The 23,824-nt window shown below is 35.1% G+C and overlaps 1 protein-coding gene across 48 annotated transcripts in view; it reads left to right on the forward strand.

Annotated features, from left to right (window-relative positions):
• The window catches only part of NRXN1 (neurexin 1), a 1,070,775-nt gene that overhangs the window by 757,976 nt on the left and 288,975 nt on the right, over positions 1-23,824 (forward strand). For all 48 annotated transcript variants that reach the window (XM_070236361.1, XM_070236373.1, XM_070236351.1 and 45 more), the window contains one exon: positions 13,592-13,773. In XM_070236361.1, the coding sequence (XP_070092462.1) occupies positions 13,592-13,773 (182 nt within the window). The remainder of the gene's footprint in view (positions 1-13,591; positions 13,774-23,824) is intronic.

Consider the following 23,824-nt stretch of genomic DNA (forward strand, 5'->3'; position numbering starts at 1 on the left):
AAAAGTCATATGACTATGACTTTAAGATACCAAAGAAGGAGCAGAAAATCATGTCATCCTTTGTTAAATGATTTAGAATATTCAAGGAAAAAAGGAATTACATTCTCAGTAGTTAATTTTAATTAGTGATCTATAGTAGTAAGCAGACCATACTGAGTGAGAAACGACCCACAAGAGTCATAAAACTTAATTTAAATGACTTCAAAGACAGATGGCATGCAAATTTCATTTGAATGCAATAACCAATTTTAAGTAAATTAAACTTTTAAGGATGATCCTAGATCTGAGTGTTAAGTTTGAAGCCTACTTCACCCCTTAATAGTTCCCTTCCCTCTTTGTCCTTTGTGTCTTTCTCTACCATTTTCAGAGATGCTATTTGAAGACTCTAGAGCTCAAAGACTTATGTTTCAAACCTTGAGGGTCTTTTGAGACTGGTGACCTGAGTATTGAAGGATCTGAGGTGCAGATTGGAACCACCTTGTAATTTTAGTCTAAGAAGATAGAGTTTTATGAGCCAAATACAAAAGAAGAAAGGTTTGACACTTCCCTGCCCCAGGGCTGGTTCGGCACTTTAATCCACCCTCTAATGTTTCAATCATTTCAACTTCAAAAATGACTCTCACACATAATTCTGTATCTTCACATGGGTGGTGAAATTGAAAGATCTCTAGAAAACCTTTTTTTTCTCTCTCATCACTTTCAAAACCCGTTTGCTTTGTTGAATTCTGTTGGCTAAATAGCCTTCATGGGTTAAAAACTTCCACCTTTGGATTTCAAATCAACAAATACCCACAATTGCTTGTCAAAGTAAGTGTAAGTCAGTCTAACTTCCCAATTTTTTTGCTTCTTGTAACTTTTATTATGAAAATATGTGGATTGATAACCTCTCAGAATTGGATGAACTTTGTTTCTGCTGTCATCTTCATATGCTGTTTCAGAGAGTCTGAGATGAGGAATGAATAAACAAACAAACCAAAGTTACAGATACTTTATTTTAATTTAGGTTGCTTTTACTGTTACATTTTCTACTAAGCATAGATCAAGACTTAAAAAAATGTGAAGTGGTTTCATTTCTGATAAAGATGGAATGAAAAGATTTGTGATAAATAGCAAATATTGCCAAGACAGTTCTTATTAAATACAATTTCTCTCTGATGACAGTAATATCACATTTTTTTCCACATTTGTGAAGTTATGCGACTCTTTATTAAAGGAAATTTGCATTTCATAGAATAATGAATATGCTGAGATACTGGAACTGATCCCATCTCTTTTTAACACTGACCTTGAACAGTCCTAATTTCTACTGTATGATTTGTACTCGGTATTTATCTAGAGATTTAATTCCGTAGACAAAGAGATAGGAAATAGTGGTGCTTAAAAATGCATCATCTTCTTTAAAAAAAAAATGTAACTTCCTATTAATATAAGTGGATCTACTCTCTATTTCTGGAACTCATTTTGTGCCTCTGTGACTTTTCTCTTGAAAATCCTCCCACAAAAATACATTTCCTCTCATTTTTCCAGTGCCGTATTAAATTTTATCTGGAGGTATTTTGGGAGACCAAGTGAGTTCTAGTTTGGCTGAAGTAGAGGGTTGTTTGTATGGGACGATGTTCAAAGCTACCATAAGAATTTTTCACTTAATTTGGTAGACAGTGCTTTAATCATTGAAGGTCTTTGAACAGAGGTGTGGCTACAGAAACCATTTCAAAAAATGAATCTGATATTAGTTTGTTAGGTAGATTTAAATGAAGGTAAATTTAAATTAAGGAGAGGCAAGAAGGTAGCAGATCAGTAAGGATGAGTATTTATTACAATATTTAAGGTTGAAGGTGATACAATATGAACAATGGTTATAAGATTGGAAATATAAAAGAGAAATTCAAAAATTGACATCTCATTGAATGGGTAGTGACAGTTGTGGAAAAGCTGGATTCTAGAGCTATGACATACACATTTCTATGGTCTCCAGGGTTGAGCATGGTGCTTTATATATAGCAAATGCTTAATTAATTTTTATTGAGTGTATGGATGTCTTTATTCTTGAATTATGCTGTTGTATTGCCTTTGTATTCTCTTTCTCCAGCAGCATCCTTGGGCTATTGTGTCAGCATTGTGTTTTGTTTGCTTGTTTTTGTCAAAAATCCCAACTACTTATTTTGAGTTTGAATATTTCCCTACCACCTCACTAAATCATAGGGCTTTTAATCTTTCAAGCGACTTCTAAACTAATCTCACACAGGAGATTTTTTCTTGTTCTGTTAGAAGAGTGTGAATCTTTTTTTCCATAATTACCACTATTCTCTGTCTTTGACTCATCTCTTTCATCACAACCACAATATATTGATTTGTATATAGGCAAATATCAGTAATACACTAGAAAAACATTTGTGAGCATTTGTACTACTTTCTTTTACCTTTCCATGACACTAGCGTTCCTTTTAGATTCTAAACTTATGGAAGGAATTAGCTCACACTAATGTGAGTAAGCTCTAATCATAAGGTTGGACAAATGAATTTTGTCTCAAGACTGTTTACCTACATGATTTTAGTAATGGAAATTGTTTCATAAGAATGTCAGTGATTTCCACAATGACCCACCCTAATAAATGCAAATGGATGCATGAGTACTTAGTTTACTGGGTGAATTGATCTTAGATTTGGCTGCTCTATTTAGGCAATTTTTCATTTTAATCTGAATTTTCCAGATATCTTCACTTAGTAATGGTTTGTTTACAATGAGCTAGGTTTTAAGCAAATTTCTTATATGTAGAACGAAAATTAGGTCTTTTGCATGCCTCAAAATGCTCTCCAGTTCTCATAGCCAAGCAAAAATCTCCAACCACACTTCATTTCAAGAACTAGGGATTTTTCAAGTTACCTCTGGTGCATAGATTCCCAAGGCCAACAATCTTATTCAAGATTCTAAATTGCTCTGCATGATTAATACATTCCTTTTTAAAACATTATTTGGAAATAATTTTAAATTTGCGAACAAGTTACAAAAATAAAAGACTCTCCTTATCCTTTCAGCTAGCGCCCCCAATGTTAGCATCTTATATAACCATAGTACAATGATTCAAATCAGGAAATTAACATTGATACAATGTTATTAACTAATCTACAGACCTTATTTAAACATTACCAGTTGTCCCATTAATATCCTTTCCTGCGGTCCAAGATCTGAACCAGGATCTCACATTGCATCTAGTCATGTCTGGACAGCTCCAGTTTAGGACAGTTCCTCAGTCTTTTTCTGTTTTTCCTAACCTTGACTCTTTTGAAGAATACTAGCAATTGCTTTGTAGAATGTCCCTCAATTTGGGTCTTTTGGATGTTTTCTTATGGTTAGATTGAGACTATTCATTTTTTGGCAAAAACAGCACAGAAATAATGTTGTGCCCTTCTCAGCACATCATATTTGGAGGACCTGAATTTGATATGTCTCATTAATGGTGGTGTTAATTTTGATGACCTGGTTAAGGTGCTATCTCCTGGGTTTCTTTGATGATTCTTAAAGCCTAAGGACTAGCAGGCTATATCCAGCTCTTCTCTGTAAAATGTAGAGAACTTTGGGCCAGGTTGCTTAAGCAAACTGTGGGATCTGGTAGTGACTCTCTTGTGATCACCACTACCTGGTTGAAGAGTCTCGTGACTCTTCATCACAGTTGTTCCTTACACAGACATAATGAAATGGGGAATGGTGTTCGTTGTTAGGGTAGTCTAAGCACTCTATCCCCGTGTCTGAGTTTGTTGTACTTGACTGTGAAATTATTTAGATTTCTTATACGGCTACAGACATTCCATCTTGCCAATGAACGTAGGTATGGAATTTGTTATACTCATCTGAGAATCAGGGATCTTATGGTATTTGTCATTGTATCAATAGTCTTGACTTAGTTTAAGGAATATACTAGGTCCTTATTCGTGATTAATATATGAATAAATGTGCATAAGTCTGATGAGGAGACCAAGAATTAAGACAAGGCTCCTATCTTCAGTAGTAGGCATACTTTTAAGATGGAAATTTCAATAAAAGACAACTCTGACATATTATGTAATAGCTCACAAATTAAAAATAAGTTCTGTAGATGATAAAGGAAGTGAGAGTGGGATGCAGGACTGAAAAGAAAACCAGGTTGCAATAGAGAAGCATAAACCAGCAAAAATAAAAGTTACTTTGGGAGGAAATGTATATTCCATTTGTGATTGCCTAGGTGGTAGAGTTTGAGCTTAGTTTGAAGTGACTTCTGAGTCAGAAACTAATATTTTATTCCGTTCTAGTCCAAAATAACTAGTAAACAGTTTTAATTAGGATCTAGTCAGGAGGAGAATGACTTAAATATAGCAGATAGGCAGGAAGATGGTAAGCCAGATAAACTAAGATTAGAAAACAAAATTAAAACTTCTGGTTTTAGCCTGAAATTATTATAAATTTTATTTTTTGTGAGGTGGCCTCTTTTTATTTTAAGTATGTAATGCAAATAGTTGAAAATAGCCACACACACTTTTGTGTTCAGGATTTAATTCCACTGCTAAGGGCAGGAAACAGTGTCACTGCCAGAAAGTTATAAGGCCTTTCTGGTGTAGAATAAAAGTGATTATGGTATTAGTAATAAAGATTTGTCTTCTGCCTCTCTGTTCAGCAATTTAGAAGCTTCAGAATGAGCCAAAGGCTGGGATGGCTTCTTAGGTAGGATGCTTACAATAAAGCTTTGCAAAGGCCTCACACCTTTTAAAGATTCGGGCTAGCCTCTGAAAATGTCAGTGTGAATGAATCATTTCTGCTAAGTGTCATTATAGACACTGAGTCTCCCCAAACCAGACCGTGGAAACGTCACTAGGAAAACTTTAGAGAGGATTGAAAGGAGACTTTAATTTGCGAATTTTAGTTTATTTTTCTAAACAGCAAGCAGTCATTTGATTTTAGCTCTTCATTGTATAGGGGAAAAAGCACTAGGAAGGAAGGGGCACATTTCCCAACCATCTGTGTGACACTGAGATTTTTCTGGGCCTCCATTTCATCATTTGTGAAAGGAAAGTTTCACTAGCTGCCTCCAAGAGCAGTTCGGCATCAGGTCTATGTTTATGTCAAGTTTTTTTAACCTATGAATTCTTTTTACACCGTAATTCTAATAAATACTGAACTCCGAAAATACAATGAAATCCATTGTCACAATTAACTTTTGAAAAAAGTAAATTAAAGGACATCGCTAGGTAAATACAACTTTTACTGACTAGCTAATACATTTAAGAATTTGTTAGACATCTACACGGTTTATTGTCTGCGCTTTAAAATAAGATTTTTCTTAAAGGACCAGAAGGTGTGAGCTCTCTCCCATCCCCGCTGCCTATAGCTGTAATGTAAATTGATTACTGTATTACGTGCCAGCGACTTTTTAATAAAGTCGCTTACTGCTTGAGGGAGTCTGGCTTCAGAAGGGAAGACATAAGATTTTGATGTTCTTAGGGTTATTGGTCGTGGGATTGCTTTGCTTGGTTTTATTTTTAGCTCTAGATCACTTTGCTCTCTTTATGAAGTTTTTCCTAATCTGATTGGCAGATGGTTTAGCATTTACTCGTTTTTCTTCTCAGCTAGACAACTGAGATTCCAAGACACTTTTAGAAGCTTCCAGGACTTGAACAAGCTTGTCTCACTGGGCAGTTCAAAGTATTCAACTCAAGTGTTCCCGGAGGGGATATTTTCTAAATAATATGTTTAGAGAAGGAAATAATGAGTAGTTTTTAAAAGACAATGTATTGCAAAGAAACCACTAAGTGAAGTATTACTTATTGCGTAGATTTTCTAAAATAATATTTTCACTGGCTTGCAATTATCTCAAAATATTCAACAACGTAAATGACTTTGATATGAAAAGATATAAATATAATTGTTCTTGTTTATCAGTTTTTCTACTCACTTTTTAAGGTTACTATTAATCAGTGCTTTTAATGTTGTCACCTTTTTAAGATTTTTTAAAAATCCAAAATAGATGGTGACATGGCTGAATACCACTTATCTGACATCTCTCATAAACTATCTTGCCCTGATATTTGTCTTTAATGTATAGGTTCTACCTGTTTGGGAAAAAGGACTATGTGTTTTAAGTTTTATACTCCTAGCTCCTTTCATGTATTTGGCAATTATCGGACAAGCAAGAGATAGGTCAGATTAGGAATTTTTTTTATTTCAATTAATTTCCTTATAAGACCGAAAAAGAGAAGGACTTATCCAGTTCAGTGATTGAATGTGTAGTGACAACTTTGCATAACACCAGTGGACACCATTCATATCTCAGTTATATGAATGCTGCCTTTTGAGTGTGCAATGCACAGTCTGTGCACTATTTGTGGTATTCCCGAATAAATATCTAGGATATGGACAAGGTAGGTCAGCCGTGAATTAATTTATATTCTATAAAGAATTACTTCAGTTATTAGAGAAGAGCACACTTGTTTTCAAAAGAATGTATTGTTTTTTTCCATGTAGTGCACTCTTTCCATAAATGTCAAACTATGAAAATGTCAAATATCAAAATGAAAAATGTACATGATGTATTTATAAATATATTATTCTTTCCAAGATCACAAGAATATAGAATTTTTATTACAGAAAATGTAGACTGTAAAAAATATGGAATATTTGTTAGAAAAAGCTTTTTATTAGAGGAAAGTTTTAGACCAATAGGCAAAGGGAAAATTCATTGAAGTGCATAATTGCTATTGGAATTATCTTTGAGGGAAATGATTCCTGACCTCATACGAATCATGATCGATTCTTGCTGATCCATTTTCTTGATAGTGCTATTTTGATTAAAATTTCTTATGGAATAAGCACACAACACTTGTCATTTTCAAATGGTGTCTTGGCAGGGCCAGAGCCGAATCTCATACAGACTGGGTTAGTGGACAGATTCTCTGCTTTCATGCCTCCCAGGTCTACCGTGGTTCAGGCTCCTTTGATCTCATTGAAGGTTTGGGGAACAATAATTTTTAATGCCTAGTGAGTCCTCATATACCCTGAACGTCTAACACTATGTCTGATTTGCACGGGGTTCAAGAGTCTTTGTGAAAGAACTTGCGCTGAGTTCATGATTGGTGTTGAACAGAGGAGTGTGTGTGCAGTGACTCTACAGTGTCACGCCCAGGAAATTCCAGCACCAAAACAGACAGCTCACAATTTGGACTTTACTTGTCTTTCTCAGTTTGCATTCCATTTAATAAATAGTCAAAACTACTTTTTTTTAAAGATTTTATTTTTTTCCTTTTTCTCCCCAAAGCTCCCCAGTACATAGTTGTATATTCTTCATTGTGGGTCCTTCTAGTTGTGGCATGTGGGACGCTGCCTCAGCGTGGTTTCATGAGCAGTGCCATGTCCGCGCCCAGGATTCGAACCAACGAAACACTGGGCCGCCTGCTGCAGAGTGCGCAAACTTAACTGTTCAGCCACGGGGCTAGCCCTGTCAAAACTATTTTTTAAAAATTCAATAAATTTTCTTAATTCATAGGGTTCTGAAAAATGTGCAACTTGCCGTATATGAAAAACCTCGCGTTGTTCCTTCTATCTTGAATGTCATTATGAGCTGCTTTGATAAGACTCTCATTTTTTGAGAATTATCTCAACTTTTCTTGACTTTCTTTGCTTTGGTCTGGTTCATACCACAGAGCCAGGATCTAAGCCACTTCAGTGACATGCCACGTTTCTTGCGCAGTTTCTTTTATTAAAGACCCATCTGCTCTCTTTCTCAGAGATGTATGGGTAAAACCGTGCTTCATTTTCTTGTCTCTTTAGCAAATTGTAATGCATAAATCTACCAAGTCTGCGTCTTCCATCAGCGGTCTCAAATTATGATATATACTCTTTATTTTCCTTTTCCTTTCCTAGTATTTTTTCACCCTTAGATGCAGAGGAGCGCTGAGAGTGCTCTCTTACTTCTCAGTGTTAGTAACTGTTGAATCGCTTTTTAGATTTAGAGTTGACTACATATTATAGATAGAAACTCCTATTACTCTGTTGCCATTCATCTCTCCTGGTATAATGCCCACCTTTCCTGAGTTTTTAGTGCTTCTATATGAAATTTCAGAAATTAGGAAACTATAGTGCTCAGTTTCATGAAATAATTCCTTGTGATCTTGCAAAGAATTTACAGAAACTTTGAACAACAATGAACTATAATAAGTTGTTGCTTTAGTACGCATGTAGGATTCTTAAGATTTATTTATTTATTTATTTTTTAAGTTTCACCAGTTTAGGAATTTTACCATGGTCTAAAACTTTTTTTTTCCTACAAAGGGATCTTCTCATTGTTCTTGCTTTTTATGAACTTTATTCAAAAGAATGCCTTCACATAGGTGGAAATTATTCTGCAAATTTAAATTTTACAACAATCTCTTGACAAGGTTGTAGGAGGAATAAAACTCCTCTTATTTATAATTGTTTTACTTTTAGTTTCCATCTGACTGCCTGGCAAACTTTAACCGGAAAAACTGTTATATCCCTGTTACATTTAATAGACTAATAATGGCCTGAATGTTTCGTGTCGGCTACATGATGACATTTGAAGAATTATAGGCTTTCAAATAGAACCTTTTGTTCACATACTTATGTTATGAGTTAGAAGCTAACCTATTTGGAACTTAATTATATTATTGTTCATGCAGCAAGGATGCAGAGCAACCAATAATCGAGCAGACCTGCGCACTCTGATTGGTTTTCTTTTCAGAAAGATTCAGTTCACTTGGCGAAATGTATTAGCTTTTGCAGGAACAAGTGAGGCTGAAGTGGGCACATTTACGGAGGAGATGGTTTGCAAGAAGGAAGAGGGGAGAGAGCCCTTTATGTACATAGATGATAAATAAAATCTAAAAATATTTCTTATTATAACATCACAGGCAATTCAAACATTAGAAATAAGAGCCCATATATAATTTTTACAAACATTTATTGCAGTGTAAAGCATTTTGATGCTGCTAAATTTGTATCTGATGGAACCAGCTTCGTTAATGAATTTGGTCTGAGTAACAGAGATTGCCGCACAACTTAAATGTGAGGAATGCTGGAAACCACTTTAAGTCTGAGTCATCCGTACATCCCATGGAGTGCTGGATGTCAAGGGGAATTTGCAATAAATCCATTAGTAGTCATGGCACTGATGTATTAGCACTTGCCGTATAGAAACATGCGTAAATAATAAAGGCAACACCTTCCTCCACATTCCTCTCCATGTTGGTGAAACGCTCGGAACTGCGATTTAGATATACTGTTGCTGCACGTCAAATTCACTTATATAACAAGATGAAACATATTTCTATAAAAATGAAATTAATAAAATTAAGCTAGATTGCAGTTCACTTTGTGTAGACTTACTCCTTCATTTAATGGTCAAAGTGAATTTCTTTGCATCATGCCGCAAATCTTACCATGCTAGGTGTCTTATGGTGATGAACTAATATTCTTTTTCTCATGAAAGTTTCCACGTGATGCAATTTAATATTCTTTGCATTGTTGAATATTAGTGAACATATATAATAATATAATGGGTTTATGTGAAAAATGTTCTAACCCAAGGAATGAAATACTGAAAAGATCAATAAAAACTGGGATGTGGGAAACTCATTTCTTAAAAGGCATTAAGTTTGAACCCAACTTTGAATGAATCAAACTTTTCTAAATGCTCGTATATTAAAGAAAAAACAAAAACAGGGCTGGTCTGGTGACATAGTGGTTAAGTTTTCATGCTCCCCTTCAGCGGCCCAGGGTTCACAGCTTCAGAACTGGGCGTGGATCTAACATACTGCTCATTAAGCCATATGTGGTAGCATTCCACATACAAAACAGAAGATGGGCACAGATGTGAGCTCAGGGACAATCTTCCTCAAGCAAAAAGCGGAAGATTGGCAACAGATGTTAGCTCAGGGCCAATCTTCCTCACCAAAAAAAAATATAAAAAAATAAAACAGAAATGTTGCAGTGTTAGTTTTTTAACATTTTTATCTCACACATACGCACACAGCACACACAGACTCAACCTTCTATTCTCTCCAAAATTTGTTGGGCACTTACAATATGCCAGGAATTGGACTAAAGTGTTACTGTGCAATATCTCATTTAATTCTGACAGAGGCTCTATGAGGTAGGTAGTGTTACTATTCCCATTTTTTCAGATATGAAAACCAAGACTTAGAGAGAATTAATAGGTTGGTCAAGGTCATGTAACTAGTAAATGATGCAGTTGGAATTTGAACGCAGGTCTATCTCAGGCCAGAGCTTACATTCTTAATTTCTCAGCTATTCTGCTGCAGTAGGTACGTCATGTCCTTGCTCAGAAAGATACGTGTTAAACAAAGTAGATTTTGAAACTTTACTCATCTGACCCACTATATTTTATTGTGGGAGTATTCTCATGTTTTTGAAGTGACCAAAAGAGATCATATTATAATTTTCTATCTTGATGGAAGGAGAGCTTTAGGAGCATAGAAAATTTTGTAGGATTTGACATAAAGTCGTTTTTTAACAAAGAAAGCCAAGATGCTTATAGGGGTAGGTGGAAGACAGCTGTGTGGAGGCTGGACATCTGATGCCCTTGCTTGTGGTGGAATTGTGCTGATGAGTACAATCCAATGCGCTAGTGTGCGTCTGGAGGAGAAAGCGTGAGAGATGCTTTCCAGATACATCTGGAGCAAAAGGACACTACAAATAATCGCATTGTTTGGCACACAGTAATACAGTTGTTTTTGCTTTGTTCTGGTGAAACTTGAAGAACTGGAAAGTCATTGTAAGGAGGACAGAGTAGCTAATAGCATGCTAGTTGCCAAGTCTTAATACTTATTGGAAAAGGTTGAAATATGAGATGAAATCAAATCTGGAGTAATGATATTTGTATTGTGACATTTATCTTACTGAAAATATAAACCTTTAAAATATTATCCTCAAGTTCTGTAACTGAACAACTAGAAACTTTCATAGTTTCATAAGTTTGGGAAGTGTACCCTAAACTAAATGTTAATCTACATATATTAAATGTTCTGTCATTTCACATTTACATGTTATTTTTGTTTCTTTAAAAGCATTGTGAGGTGAAAGTACAGTACATGACCATGAGGTACAAATGTCACTTTATGGATATGAGACATTAGAATATGATAACAGTTGGACTTGATAAATTCAGACTGACATATCCAATTAACTTTTTCTTGACTGTCTTGTTATGATAACAGAAATATTTTTGTAATAAAAACTACAGGAGTAGGAGTCTGGATACTCGGTTTCCTACCAGCTCTGCCACTTAACCAAGTTTGCGTCTTTAGATAACAAGCCAATCCTTATGACTAAATTTCCTCGAATATAACATGGAGTAATGCTTGCCCTAGTTTCCATACAGAAGTAGAGAAGAAACGAAAAAATTGTCCTGAAAGTGATTTTTAATGTTAAACTTCACTACGTAATGTGAGAGATTGTTGCTTTACAACACTACGTTACTCTGATGATTTTGGAAAACTTCTGAATTCTTAGCTATGTTTCATACTGTTAAGTAGCATCTCTATTTTGAACTTTTTCTTAATTCACATGAAATGCATAGTCATTAGAGAACAAAGTTAATTAAAAGGAGGAAAATAAAATTAATCAAATACCAGCACTCAGATGTCACCACCGCATCTTCTTTTTAAAGAAATCTCCACTTTTATGTGTTCTCATCCTATTTTTATCAATGTAGGCTTTACTGAAACATTTAATACTTAATCTTAATACTTACAAAATTACCAAGTGGGAAGATATTTGTCAGATAATGCTTGCTTATTAATATCCTGATAAATGACCTTCTGATGATGTCGAATGTAAATGGTCCTGGAAGGCTCTGACATTTCTGATACACAAATCTGTATATTCCGAATTTTCTTTGCTTGTGCACTGACTGATGCTTTTGAAATATAACATCTGTTCTTACGTAAGAGAGATAAACTGTTTTCTTGCATTAGTATCCAAAAAAATTAATAGAGAAGTGCACAGCCTCTCTACCATTGCACTTTAACAGGATTTGGTTTTACCACTTTTACATTCAATATTATCCTGACACGTTTCTTGGGTCAGGCCTACATACCAAGGCCTTTTTTAATGAATCAGGCACAATAGGCACATTGTAGAGATCTCTGGAGTTTCTCAAGGGCCTAGGGAAAAGTCTCAGACAGAATATGAAGAATAGTTGGATCCAAAATACAAAAAAGAAAAAAGTTAATGTATTAGCTATTTAATTAAATGTACGCAAATATGACGTTAAATCAACTTCATTTAGCTGATAAATTTGGTAACCATAGAAATTTAACATGTAGATATCTTGAAACCATACTGCTGTACATATAACTTTTACACATAAGCCTTACTCCTGGTAGAAACTTTTTTTCCATAAATACAAGATGCTTTGTGGCCTAAATTTTAATATTCAGTCTCACAGCTTTCCTTACCGTGTTCAGCACATAGTAAGTACACGGTAAATATGTATTGGCTTCCTTTATTACTGGACGCTTACATTCTCCTCTATAAATTGTACACCAATGTCTGTTCCTGGGATAACTAAATAAATATTTCCGTGGTCCCATTTAGTGGGAGGAAGATCTCTTCTCCTTTATATATCTTTGCATGTCTCTTCCAAATGTTTTGACTCAGCAAATTCATTTTATTGCATTTAGTGAGATAGATGCCAGTGGTACAATGAGATAGGACTTTAATGCATTGGATGCTTAGTAAACTTGTTTGAAACAAAACTCTTTTTAAAGTAAGATGGATAATTTACTGACATCATCACCATAAAGTAAAATTTAAACACTCACTGAAGGAGGCTATGACATTCTTCTTGGTGCTGTAAGACTAGTATTCACTATGGGAAAAGGAAAATGGATCTGTTAATGATGCTGGATAGTTTGACAGCTACTAGATGTTGCTTGTTAAATAAGACCTGACTTCTATGGATGGGATTTATTATCTGTATTCTCTTGCTATGACTACTGGGGCTTATGGCTGTTCATCCATTAGTTATCATCTATCATGTGTGAATAGACCCTTTCCCCGTAAAAGTTGGTTCGTAGTATATTTGTTGCGATTTGCTTCACTGTGCTGTATAACCCTGGCACATCTACATGCAGCTCTTCTTTCAAAAACAAATTGATATATGTTTCTGCTCCTCTTGGAAGCATCCAAAGTCAATGTTTCCTACTAGACTGTTTCTTAAAAACTGGCAGGAAGAAATAAAACCCTATTATATCCCGTGCTTGTCCAATTCAATGGAAGAAGCAGTAATCTCCCATTTATTCTGAAACACCTGCTGGTAGATTTAATGAGTATATTAAAAACTGAGCTGCCTTAATATTTCTTTTAAAAAAACCCTATTCTCTTTCTTGAGCATATTTGATTTAAAGCTGTTATTTGCTTATTTGCTTTGCCATAGTGTGTTTGTGTGTGTGCATGCGTGCGTGTGTGTGTGTGTGTGTTTTGCCATAGCGTAAGTTTAATACTTTACTGATATGTCAACATAACACACATGGAAAAGTGTGCACTTGATGTATAGACTAATTGGCTTTGGTTTTTGTTTTCCAGCTGGGACAACGTATATCTTTAGCAAAGGTGGTGGACAAATCACATATAAGTGGCCTCCTAATGACCGGCCAAGTACACGAGCAGACAGACTGGCCATAGGGTTTAGCACTGTTCAGAAAGAAGCTGTACTGGTGCGAGTGGACAGTTCTTCTGGCCTGGGTGACTACCTAGAGCTGCATATAGTAAGTACTTTTAAAATAAGATTCAACTTTTACTTTTTGCTGTTAGCTTTTTGTAAATAACCTAGAATTCTGCCTTTTGGAAGTTTCTCTCCCCCAGCAACCAGTACTTTGGTACAGAAAATATAAATATACTCTAGATGTAATGAGACCTTATACCTATTACTATTGTTAAAAGTGTTCTTTACAATAGAAAATATGTTTTTTTTTTAAGAGTGAATTCCTCTTAATTCTCTGTTCACAAAGATTTATTTTTGGTGTGTTTTTAGTGACTTTAGGCAGACTTGCCAACTTAATAAAGTAAGATGTTGCCCAGTGGATACTATTCCATCTGGCTGGAAGCAGGAGGTTGTAATACTGATGACATAAAATGATGTGGATCCAGTGTCCTTATTTCTTGTCTCACTCAAGAAAAGAATTTTCTAAAGTTACACGCAATGGATGGGAGAAAAGGAAACTTTAAGAATGTTTGGGGATATGAAAGAAAATGGCAAAAAAATTACTTCTATGCTATATTATATTCATTTTGATACATAAATATCAAGAAAATAGAATGGGCTCTTGTCGTTTATATACTGGGATCATTCCTTTTTCTCTAAGCTCTAAACTTCCCACAAGAATTTAGTTAGTATGCAGTAGATGGTGAATAAGAGTTTATAAATGAAAAATTTTCTTTACCTTTTAGAGTTGCCACAACTGACTATTGCTTAGAGACTCTTCTCTATATCTCTACATCAAAGAGTTACTAACTTGTATGGCTGGAATTCTTTATCTCCTCATTTCCTTATAATATTTGCAAAGAAGCCAACGTAGTCTTTCATTGTTGAGCTAGTAATATTTTACTAATATGTCAAAATAACAACCATGGTAAAGTGTCATATATTCGAAAACTCTAAAGGATTCTTATCATAGTTCTTGGTTTAAAGTTCTATCTTCTGGAAGGTTCCAGAAGCATATGAGTCTCTCCATCTCCCTTTTTATCCTCGAGGTATAGTTTGTCCATTCTGCCTAATGTGATCGTGTAAGTTTGTTTTGTTTTGTTTCTGTCTGTCCCTGTAAGTTCTCCCTTTTGCCAGCACCTATGCCTCAAAGGACATTTAATTAGGTCAACATGTTCTTTCCTGTTAGAAACTGGCCTTTAGGCACTCATCCTAAAATGATTAGGAAAACCACCAAACACCAAAATACATTATCACAGACTTTTGCAGGGTCTTCATTCTCAAAGTTTTACTTATTTGTTTTCTTAATCTTAGTTTCCCATTAGACTTCTAGAATTTCCAATAAGCTGAGTAGGGGTTTACACTGACCACAAGAGCTGAATTCATTGCTAATCTTGGAAAGAAAAGAACACCTCAGCACAACCATTATTGAACCATCGTAAATTTTCAATTCAAAATGCAGTTGTCAAAATGGGAACCATGGGAAAGTAATTTCAGCTGCCTTTCAGCAAATATCTAACAATCAAAATTGAAAGCATCTGGATCTTTATGGCATCCTAAATAAATGATCAGTTGAGATAAACTTAACTAGTGCAGTAAAGAATCTTGCTGTTTAGAGTAATCTCAACTTTTTAAATGTATCTGCTCCGTTTTTATTTAAGAACCTTGCAACTTCGACAAATAAATAAATAAGAAAACAAGAGCTTTCCCTCCTGAAAGAAATTACTTATTGATCCATAACCAATTACACATCTACCCTGAGAAAAGGTTCTACAATGATCACTCTCAAATCATAAGGGGCCATGTTACTGAATTACTCAAACCGTTATTGTTTGTTTTATGGTCAAATGGTTTTGATCAACAAGAATGGGTATTTCTTTCCAATTCTGATCAAAAGTGGACTTAGAGTCCTTTCACATATGTAAAGGATTGGTTTTTCTAGGTGTCCATACCAGCCTAGTACCTTCTATACCTTCTGTACTGGCCGTGGATTTCTGACAGCTGACCCGTGAGGGCCTCCTTTCTAAATCTCTTCTCTTTGTCTTGCCTGCCGTTCACTTTGGATTTGCTATTTGTGTCTACACGCCCTCCCTCTTGGATTTGCTATCTTCAAGCTCTCCTTTGATCCAGCAGCCTGTCCTTCACTGGGAAATGGAAAATGGACATCGGTTCCCTGGACTTAACATACGTCATTGTTGGTTAGCCCTACTCATTTCTGTATCAACTATTAGGACCCAGGCTTAGGACAAATCTGGCCAGCTACAACTTTCTCTCTCCCTCCCTTTTCTCTACCTTTCTCTTTGCCTACAAGCAGTGATCAGCTATTAGTGACTCAGCAAGTTGCTTATTTGGAGACAAATCACTTCTTTCCGTGTTTTCAGCGTACAGACAAATAACTCTAGGCCAGTGGTTTTCTTGTTACTATTGAAGTTTACCTCTAACTCTTTTCCACGGTGTTGAGCGCATGGAAGAGGAAGACAAGGAGGAGTTAGATATTAAAAAAGGAAAGAAAGACAGAGACAGAGAGAGAAAGAGAGGGAAGGAGGAAGGGAGCAAAGATGGAAAAACGGAAGGAAGGAAGGAAAGGAAAGGAAAATGAAGCATATAGGGACCAAAGTTGATGCCTGCAGGTGATAGAAACAGAAGTATTCTTAATAATTATACTTAGACGGGAATATTCAAAGGCTATTTTATGAAATTATTTATGCACCTTCGAGTCTATTCTGATTTTTCCCAAATCATTTCTTCTGCTTGTTTCAGGATTGGAAATTTAAAAGCAAAACAAGATTTGAAGAAGTGTAGACTATTACTGTTGTTTGATTTTGGTTTATGAATATAACTGACTTAAAAATTAACTTGATTGATATCATAGGTGATATGATTTATCTATAGAAATTATTTTGGTTATCATTAAACTGCCAGGAAAATTTTCTAAACCTTCAAGATCAGCAAAGTATAAACTATGTACTGATCTTATTTAAAAATCATATTTCCATCCTTAATCAGTAGACTTAACTAATAAACTGAAAAGTTGATTTCACACATTAAAAGGTGCTGTGCTATATAAGGCCATTTCAATTAGATAACTTTTTAACAATCTGATTGGCATATAATTTCAGTGAAGATGTGAACATTTGACATTGTTTATCATCCCAGTTTTTCAAATGATCATGTTATATTTTACGTGAAAGTATAATCATATTTAAATTTTGATTAACTGTACTCTTAAAAATATAACAACTTGAAATAAAGTGTTTTTTGACTCAGATGGCCCAGTTTTTATAGATGGATTTTTTGGTTATATTAATATTCACAGATGCAATTTAGTTTCTATATAACTCTGAAAAAGTCATCTAACTTCTCGTTTACAACGTAGAAAAAGTGTGGTACTTGATACACAGCAGCTACATTATTGAAAAGTTGCATTTTTTAAATTGATTTTGTTCTCTGAATCTCCAACTAAGAATTGATTATGGTAGTTGGTTGTCTAAAGAAAGTCTATGGTGGGAATTTTGTTGGATGACTGATTCTCTCTCCTTAATAATTATCTCATTTGTTGTAACTCACTTTTATCATGAATTGTTCCCTAGTCATTTCATATCTGTTCATTATTGTCAAATAGAGATACACTTTCTGATGACAGAGAACATAATTTATAATAATGATGATTAATAAGAAAAATAATATAATATATAAATGTGGCTTTTCATCATTTATTTCAGTGCATGCTAGAATCCTATTCAGAAATATTTTCTAAGCAACTAATATAGCTCAGGCCTATGTTGGACGCTCTTTGGATAGAAAAATAAATGAGCTCACCACTTGGTACTTATCTCAATAAATATTTCTTGGATGAATGAATAAACAAGCCAGCTGGGATCCTGGTCACCAGGTAGCTTAGATTATTTATAGTAAACATACTTCGTCCCTAAGTGACTAGTGTTTCTTGGTTATTGCTCCATCTTGGTATATCTCCATTTCTTCCTTTTGTGGTTTTAACTTTCTTATCTGCATAGTATTTGTAAGAATGTGGACAAATGATAGGTTTTTAAGATAAGGAATATAAAGAAGAGATTGTGAAGTGTAAAGTGTTATACATATTTAAATCAGTAATGTTGAGGATTGTTTAATCGTTATAGATAAAATAATTTCTTGGAAGCAATAAACAAAAATTTAAGTTCCATTTTTTTATAATTTATATGATATATCTAGCAATTTTACCAATACTATCACTCTAGAGGAAACATCTCATATATCAGTCGGGTAATGTTAATTGGAGATTACTTAACCCCTCTCTGACTTACTGAAGAAAGCCACTGCCAAGTGTGCGCTCACTCGCTGCCGTGAATATTAACGTGTGCATGGGTTCTAACCAGAGGAAATGTGTGAAGGGTGTAGGAGAGGATGAGCGAAGAGTGTTCTTTGAAATTCTTTCATCTTGGGAGCATGAAAGAGCATTGCAAATTTGATTAGTGAATTGTTGTACATATTTGCTGTAAGTGTTTCTTCTTTGTACTTTGCTAGGCAGGAAGCCTTATTTTTGAAACCAAGCTATTAATTGATTTTGATTTAGAAATACACCTTTTGATCAGCTGTTTTAATATAGACTAGAAGCATACTGTATTTATAGTAAATATTACTTGGCCCAAAATAACTTATCAATATTGGTGATGTGTCAAATCTTTCTCATCTTTCTCTGCCTCTCTACATTTTATACTACTTATCTTACTGCTCTATTAAGATTAAAGTAAAAAATACCTTTCCAAAGTCAGTAATTACACATAGATACATACCTAAACCAACAAGATAAAACCCAACTATTCCCTCATAGGCTTTTCTTGAATTTAAATTATGTTCCATCTGAAATATTCTTTCTAACCAAAAACACCTATTTTAAGAATTTCCACTTTGCCATATAATATTTATATTCAACCCTATAAGTCGTATACAGTAGATATTTTATTTGATTTTCTTTTCCTGGTTCTTACATAAATTAGAGAACATATGGCCTATTTGACTAGAATTTTAAAAGCAAGGCTAAAATCATGTCTTTTCACCATGTGTTGTAAAATTCTTGTTCAAGCTTCTAAGGTATAAAGGATATGAGTTATCTTTAAACGGGAGACATGATGGTCACATTTGTGTTGGCTTCAGTGCTGTTCAGATGTCTTGAGACAGTCTTTATTTTGGGGGAGGGGTGAGGTCAAGCAAATCAATACAAACGTCTCCCTTCATCCTTTCCCCTTGGAAGTTAATTCAGTTTCTTATTTTCTAATTTACTGGTTGTCACCTTTGGTGCATCAGTAACTCTCAGAATTTGGTTTCCAGATTTCTAGTATTATTTCTTTCTCTGAAATTCCATTGCTATGAAACTTAATAAAAGAGAACCAAAACAACTCTGTCTGCCTGTACCTCTTCAGTTCATGTACTTATCACTTAGATACTTAGACTAATCTTCCTCTTTCTATTTTGAATAGCTTCCAGTTCATTTGATGTACTTATGTCAGGTTAATTTGTTAAAATTATTCTATTATTTCTCTGTTAAAACACATTGATGCCTCCCAATTGCGTACAGGTAAAGGCACATTGTATGCCTAACATTTAATGTCCTCAACATTCTGATCTTAATTTCCATTTTCAGGTCTATTATTCCACAATTCTATACTTATCTATGGACTCCAATGAAATTTATTAATTCAGTTTTTTAAATGAACTTCTTGTCATTTCTCTATTTTTATTTCTGTCCATAAGTTTTCTTCTCATTCTCTCACTCTCTATCTAGATTCTGCCAAATCATCAACTTTTCTATTTAAATGTAGGATGTTTTCAGGGTTGGCCCTGGGATCTGGTCACCTCCTGAGCTAGCATAAAGAAGTCCAGGACTCAGGAATCTCTTTGGAAGAGATGCTGAAACAATATCCAGGGCATTACCTAGGTAAAGAAACTCTTGTCCACAGATTCTGCTCCAATCTATGATCACTGCTCTTCTTGACCCATTGCTTTGTGGTAGACCCCGGATTATTTTACAGAATAGCTTCACATGCATTCTAAGTTAGCCAGGGATGAGTTGCCTTAGTAAATCCTCTTTTTTAATGCCAGGATGCCAAAACAAGAGACTCTTGTTGAATTCTTTCTACCTACTGACACCTCCATTTCTGCTGTACCTACTATTTTTCAAAAGCCTACCTGCAAGAAACATCTCCTTTGGCCCATTCAACACACCATTGTTGATAACCTATAATGCACTTTTTACTGTATTAGTTTTCTATTTCTGTGTAGCATATTTCACCACAATTTAGCAACTTAAATCAGCAAACATTTATAATCTTATATGGGCTCAAGAATCCAAGGAGCAGCTGAGCTAGGTTATTAAGAGATTCCTAGGAAAAGACATGGTTAAGCTCTCTCATGCTCAGAACATATTTAGAGTCTGCATGTCTTAGGAAGAAATGATGGGCAACAAGGAAAGCATATGCAAAAGATTATTAAGGATACTGGCTGTGCAGAATATACATTGATGGAAAAAGAGGGATGAAGCCATTGCTTGAGGGTTAAGAACTAATTTGGAGAATGCACACTGAATGAGAAGTCATTGGTACACTGATCAGGAAAACTCCTTTATTGCACAAAAAGCACTGAAAGCTGCAAGCAAAATTCATGAGACTAATAGTTAAAAAATGGAAGCAAACATGTCAACCAAAGATCAGGAAACCAGATGAAAGTGATACTATGGCATTGGAGTTCTAGTAAAGCTGATTTGGGGCCACTCCACACATAGGCAGTTGATTTCAATAAAGAAATGAAATGACCTAGATGAATATTACACAGGACACTCAAGGTAATGGTAGGTGTAAATAATCCACATTTTAAATTAGGAGCAAGGAATTGGAGATAATTTTCACTGGGAAAATTCTTCTGATGAAAATCTAAACATTTTTTGAGTTGTGAAATGCAATTTTGTTGACTTTAGGAACTTGCTTTAGGAGGTAGTACACTGGATCTTGGGATCCTTCTGTCAACAAGACAGAGGAGGCTGCTGCCCTCCTGGAGACCAGCTGAATGAGCTGTTTAATCTCTCTGTCGACAAAACATAGCCCTGTAGGAATACAGTGCAATTAGGCTTCTGAAGAGACAAGTCAATGGTGGGCTCTTCCTATTAAGAAAAACACTTCCTCCTGAACCTACACCTTAAAGCCTTCTTGCCCAACAAAGAGTGGAAATACAAGATTGACAGACCAAAATGCTCTTTAGTGAAAGGTCAAAACTTAATTAATTATTAGGGCTTTTTGGTCTATGAAAATAAGTCAATCTTAATATTCCTAAAATTATATTCTGAATTTTAACCAGCAAATGCAGACTGCTCACTCCCAGATACACATCTCCTGTCCTGACTTCCCTTCTGGTCACCATACCAACATTTCCAATGGCTTCCACAGTCTCCACCTGGGTGTCTCATAGGCACCTCAAATTTACCACGTTAAAAACTGAACTCATCATCTCCCAACTGCATACCTTCTACCCAATCAAAGATTAAAACCTTGACATCTTTCCCATGCTTACTTTTATGACCTAATATGTTTCTCATCAAATTCCAGAAATGTCTCACAATCAGCATGGTCCAATAGAAATATAATGTGAACTGTGCATGCAATTTTAAATTTTCTAGTAGTCATATTAAAAAAAGGAAAAAAAAAAACCTCAGATGAAACTACCTTTTAATATATTTATTTAATTCAATATATTCAAAGTCTTATCATTTTAACATATAATCAATATAAATTTTTCTGTTTTACATTATTTTTTCATACTAAGGTTTTGATATCCAATGTGTATTTTACACTTAACAGCACCTCTCAATTCAGAATCTAAATTTTAATCAGAAACACTGTATATTTCATGACATTTCCAGTTGTAAAAGTTGATTCACATATCTGAATTATTGTAAACACACTTAAAGCTTTCCATAACTGAATGGAGTATCATTTTTAAATGTATGTCTAACTTAATTACAATTAAATACATTTTAGAACTCTTGGTGCCTCAAATCCATTAGCCACATTTCAAGTGCTCAACGTATCGCTAGGGGCTACTGCACTGAATTTATCTTTAGAATTTATCTGCTTTCTTTGAATCCTGTTATTAGTGCCTTAGTTTAATGGCCTCTTCTTGCACTGTTGCTATAGCCTTCTATCTAATCTCTCTGCTTCCAGATAAAGGAATGCAGGTATGAGTGAAATGGACTGTTTCTTTTTGGCTTGTGGCCTTGCTCTCCAGTCTGCTGGTAGTTTTCCATTGTAGTGCAGGAGCTCACATGAGGAACGCTCTCCTTGGATTATAGTATGAGGTAGACTCCCAAAAGATAATGCTGAAAGCATGTGACACTCTCCTGGGACTCCCCATTTACAAACTAAGGAGGCTTGGACGCTCAAGGCAGAGTCCCAAGTGCTGGAGAGTATCATGAAATGGATTCATTATCCACATGGTATTTTCTCAGGGAAGGAAGACTTCTCTGGTGTTAGACCATTGATCATCTCCACTTCCAGGTTCAAATGTTCCAAACAAGTGGTCACTTCTCTGAGATTTAGTCATATACTGCCTGTCTGCTCGCTGCATTATTTTGGGCACTTATATAAAAAATCTGTGATATATGTATGCCCATGAATTCTGACTTGATGAGAAAAGATGAATCCAATTAGAGAATGAAAGAAGAAAAACCACCTCCTGTGGTAATCAACTCTAAGTGATTAGGGTGGGGATGGTAATCAACCTCCACTATCCTGGCAATTTGACCATCCTCTCTTTTTAATCCTGCTGTGCCAACCTCTGACACTTGCTTAAATGATAGAGATGAAATTGATTCTCCATGTAAGAGAGTTTTATAAAAATGTTTTTAATTAATATGTATTAAATGCTTGAAGGTACTAACGGTTAGTTATCTTAAGTAGGGTTAAACTCTCTCTCTCTGAAATCATCCTTTCTCTATTCATTTGCTTAGTAAGAAGAACAATAACTAAACAATATGATTTAGCATGTATTGAGTGCTTACTATGGACCAAACGCTAATCTAACCACTTTACATAAAAATTATTTCATTTAATATTCACAATAACCCATTGAGGTATGAATTATTATCCCAATTTTACACATGAGCAAACTGCATTTTTAAATAATTGCCTAAAATCACATAGCTGGTAAGTAACTGTGCCTGGATTTGAACTAGTTCTATCTGACTTCAAAGCCTCGTTCTTCTTTTGTGCAAAGGAAAATTTCAAGCTAGCCAGCTACTTTTCCAAATGATGATAAAATCCAAATTACCTCTCCTAAGTCAATGAGTCTTTACTGTATACTGTGTTATGAGATTCCTTACACATGGGCACAAGCTGGAACTTCTGTGTCTCCCAACATGAGTGCACTAAATAACGATAGAGTGCCGTGACATAGCACATGATATTTTGTATTACAATTCCTTTAATGGGTGGAATTATAGGTATCATTGCTATTTTTTGAGTTGTGCCTTAATGTAGGGCTAAATTAATACTGTCACAAGAGTATCGGCCTAATGCGAAGATGAATATAAAAATAACCTGCAATGCTCTGGAAACTGGCTGCAGCAGCCGTTTTCTGCCTTTCCCCAGGTTCTAAAGCTAATAGATAAAGCCTAGACAGCTTGACCTACTTTTTTTTTTTTTTTTTAACCAAACGTCAGGGTAGAGTCTTGTGTATCTCGGCATGTAAATGAAGGGGGGAAAAAGGGAATTTGTCTTTTTCTTGTAGCTCTTGATGCTTGGACATCTTCCTGACAGAAGTGTTCAAAAGAAAAGTATGTCATCCTGTTCATTATTGTTAATTAGCAGTAAAAGCAAGACTTTGGGAGCTCCGTATCCCACAGGACATCAGCAGAGAAATGGAGTTGAAATTTTAGCGGTTATATGTGGAGTAAAGTCAGGCTGCCTGCCATGCAGGTTTCAGAACTGAGTTCATTTGATCTTTAAAAGACAGGCACTGCAGAGAAATTTTGCACGATAGAAAGAAAAAGTTGTCAATTCTAGCCACTTTCCAATGTCGAATTCAAGACCAGTGGTTAGCTGGTCATTTGTAACTGGCTGTTGTGAAGG

The sequence above is a fragment of the Equus caballus genome, chromosome 15 (assembly GCF_041296265.1).
Source record: "Equus caballus isolate H_3958 breed thoroughbred chromosome 15, TB-T2T, whole genome shotgun sequence".
Classification (NCBI taxonomy): Eukaryota; Metazoa; Chordata; class Mammalia; order Perissodactyla; family Equidae; genus Equus; species Equus caballus.